This window comes from Trichechus manatus, unplaced genomic scaffold (genome assembly GCF_000243295.1).
Source record: "Trichechus manatus latirostris isolate Lorelei unplaced genomic scaffold, TriManLat1.0 scaffold00281, whole genome shotgun sequence".
Taxonomy (NCBI): domain Eukaryota; kingdom Metazoa; phylum Chordata; class Mammalia; order Sirenia; family Trichechidae; genus Trichechus; species Trichechus manatus.
The window spans coordinates 1,714,193-1,715,998 of NW_004444217.1; the positions used below are offsets into that span (position 1 = coordinate 1,714,193).

Consider the following 1,806-nt stretch of genomic DNA (forward strand, 5'->3'; position numbering starts at 1 on the left):
ATATCAGAACCAAGATTTCCAGAAATGCAAAATGGTCAGCAGCATAAAATACAATCTATGAGCAAAGAACAAAAGACATATTTTTTCATGATGAAAGAAAATAGGTCTGGGAAATTAAATGGTTCATGGGAGGGGACAGAGGCAGACACAAAGAGACAAAGTGTGCAGGCCTTCAGGCTGGGTGTGGAATTCCCTGGGCTGATGGGCAATGCCTGTTTATCCCAGTGGCTCCTGCTGTGGGGACAGAGAGGTAACCATGAACCCTGTACTCAACGGCAAGCACACCCCGGCAGGGCATGGGGGTCTTGACTGCCTTTTGATCACCTGGACAGGAATCAGCCTTCCAAGCAATGAAGAAGCAAAGATCTCCAAAAACGGCATCTGGATTTCCAACCCTTGCCTAGACTACCTCCCACTATCTCATTATTTCCGCCCACTTCACCTTGGGCTCTTAATCTCTAGATTCTGTCGTTGATTTAAACATTCTCTAGAGTTCTGGACAAATCTCCCCATCTCTTGGCCTTTAATCCCTGGCTCAGTTCCTCCTACTCCACAAAAAACGACTCCTTACACAGTTTGGTAGCTTTGGACTCCGACTTTGATCCACAATTCTGACCGGGCTGTGGTTTATTCTGACCCCTCATCTAATAAAGCAACATTGGTGCTTATCTTCTCCCTGAGAAACATTTCTAAGGAGGTTGAGAGCTCCAAAGAACACTTACATTCCTATTTTTGATATAAACAATTTTCTGTATAGTGGTAAAACGGTGAAAAATGGATTTTTTCTTCTAACCATAAAAGAGTATCTACCTTTTAACCTCTTGGTTTAGAAGAGAAATAGAGGTTCTATTATTTAATGGACCTTTCAAGCAGTCTTGTGAAACAAGCCCGTGCATTTGTCAAAAGAAACTATTGTCAGTACTTCAAACATTCCAATTCAAATAGCACAGATAATGTAAACTCACTTTAATCTTCTTGAAAATGTCTGCAACAAGAGGAAAAGAAGGGGGAAAAAAAACCCTTTAGCTCTTGATGTTACATTTTATAGGCGATCCTTTGCTTCTTTACTGATTAAAAGACTGATTTTCTGTTTCTTTCCTTATTTAATGAGGATTCCCTTAAAGGCCACTGGCATTTATTGAGGATACGCTCCGTGAAGGTTGCCAGAAACACTTTACCTCAAAGGCCTGAAAGTTCAATCCGACATAATAGTCCTCAGACACTGTTATTTTCCACACACACTCTTTCATTGGTCTATAGTCATCAGGATAATTTGGAGACTGGATCTGTCCTTCGTTTTTACGAATCTCACCTCCACAGATTGCTGAGGAAAGCAAAAACAAATAAATAAACAAACTTTGACATGCCATTTCTTTTTCATTTTCTCCTAAGGTAATGTTTCAATTCGTACCAGCAGATCAGGTTATAAAAACCAAAGTTAGCTGGTTGTACTGTTGTAAATATTTAGATGGTAAAATACCTAGTCACTTAAATGTAAATATCAGATAATAGCTCAAGGAATAGTTGCCTCTTTTTAACCACAGTTATTTCGTATCTTTATTTTTAATTTTTAAAAACCTTTAGGGATGGCCTCAAACAGCAATGATTGTGAGGATAGCGCAGGACTGGGCAGTATTTCGTTCTATTGTACGTAGGGGGTCTATGAGTTGGAACCAACCCACTCGACGGCTCCTAACAACAACAAAGGGATTTTGTAAATGTATTCTATCTGAGTCTGCTCTGCGATTCCCCGAGCTTCTTTCTTTGGTCTATGGACCTCAGGTAAAACAGCTGATCAGAAGTGAA

The 1,806-nt window shown here is 40.0% G+C and overlaps 1 protein-coding gene across 1 annotated transcript in view; it reads right to left on the bottom strand.

Annotated features, from left to right (window-relative positions):
* Positions 1 to 1,806, bottom strand: part of LOC101344191 (tolloid-like protein 1) — a 271,716-nt gene that overhangs the window by 64,979 nt on the left and 204,931 nt on the right. The window contains exon 12 of the mRNA XM_004390077.1: positions 1,179 to 1,324. Within this exon, the coding sequence (XP_004390134.1) occupies positions 1,179 to 1,324 (146 nt within the window). The remainder of the gene's footprint in view (positions 1 to 1,178; positions 1,325 to 1,806) is intronic.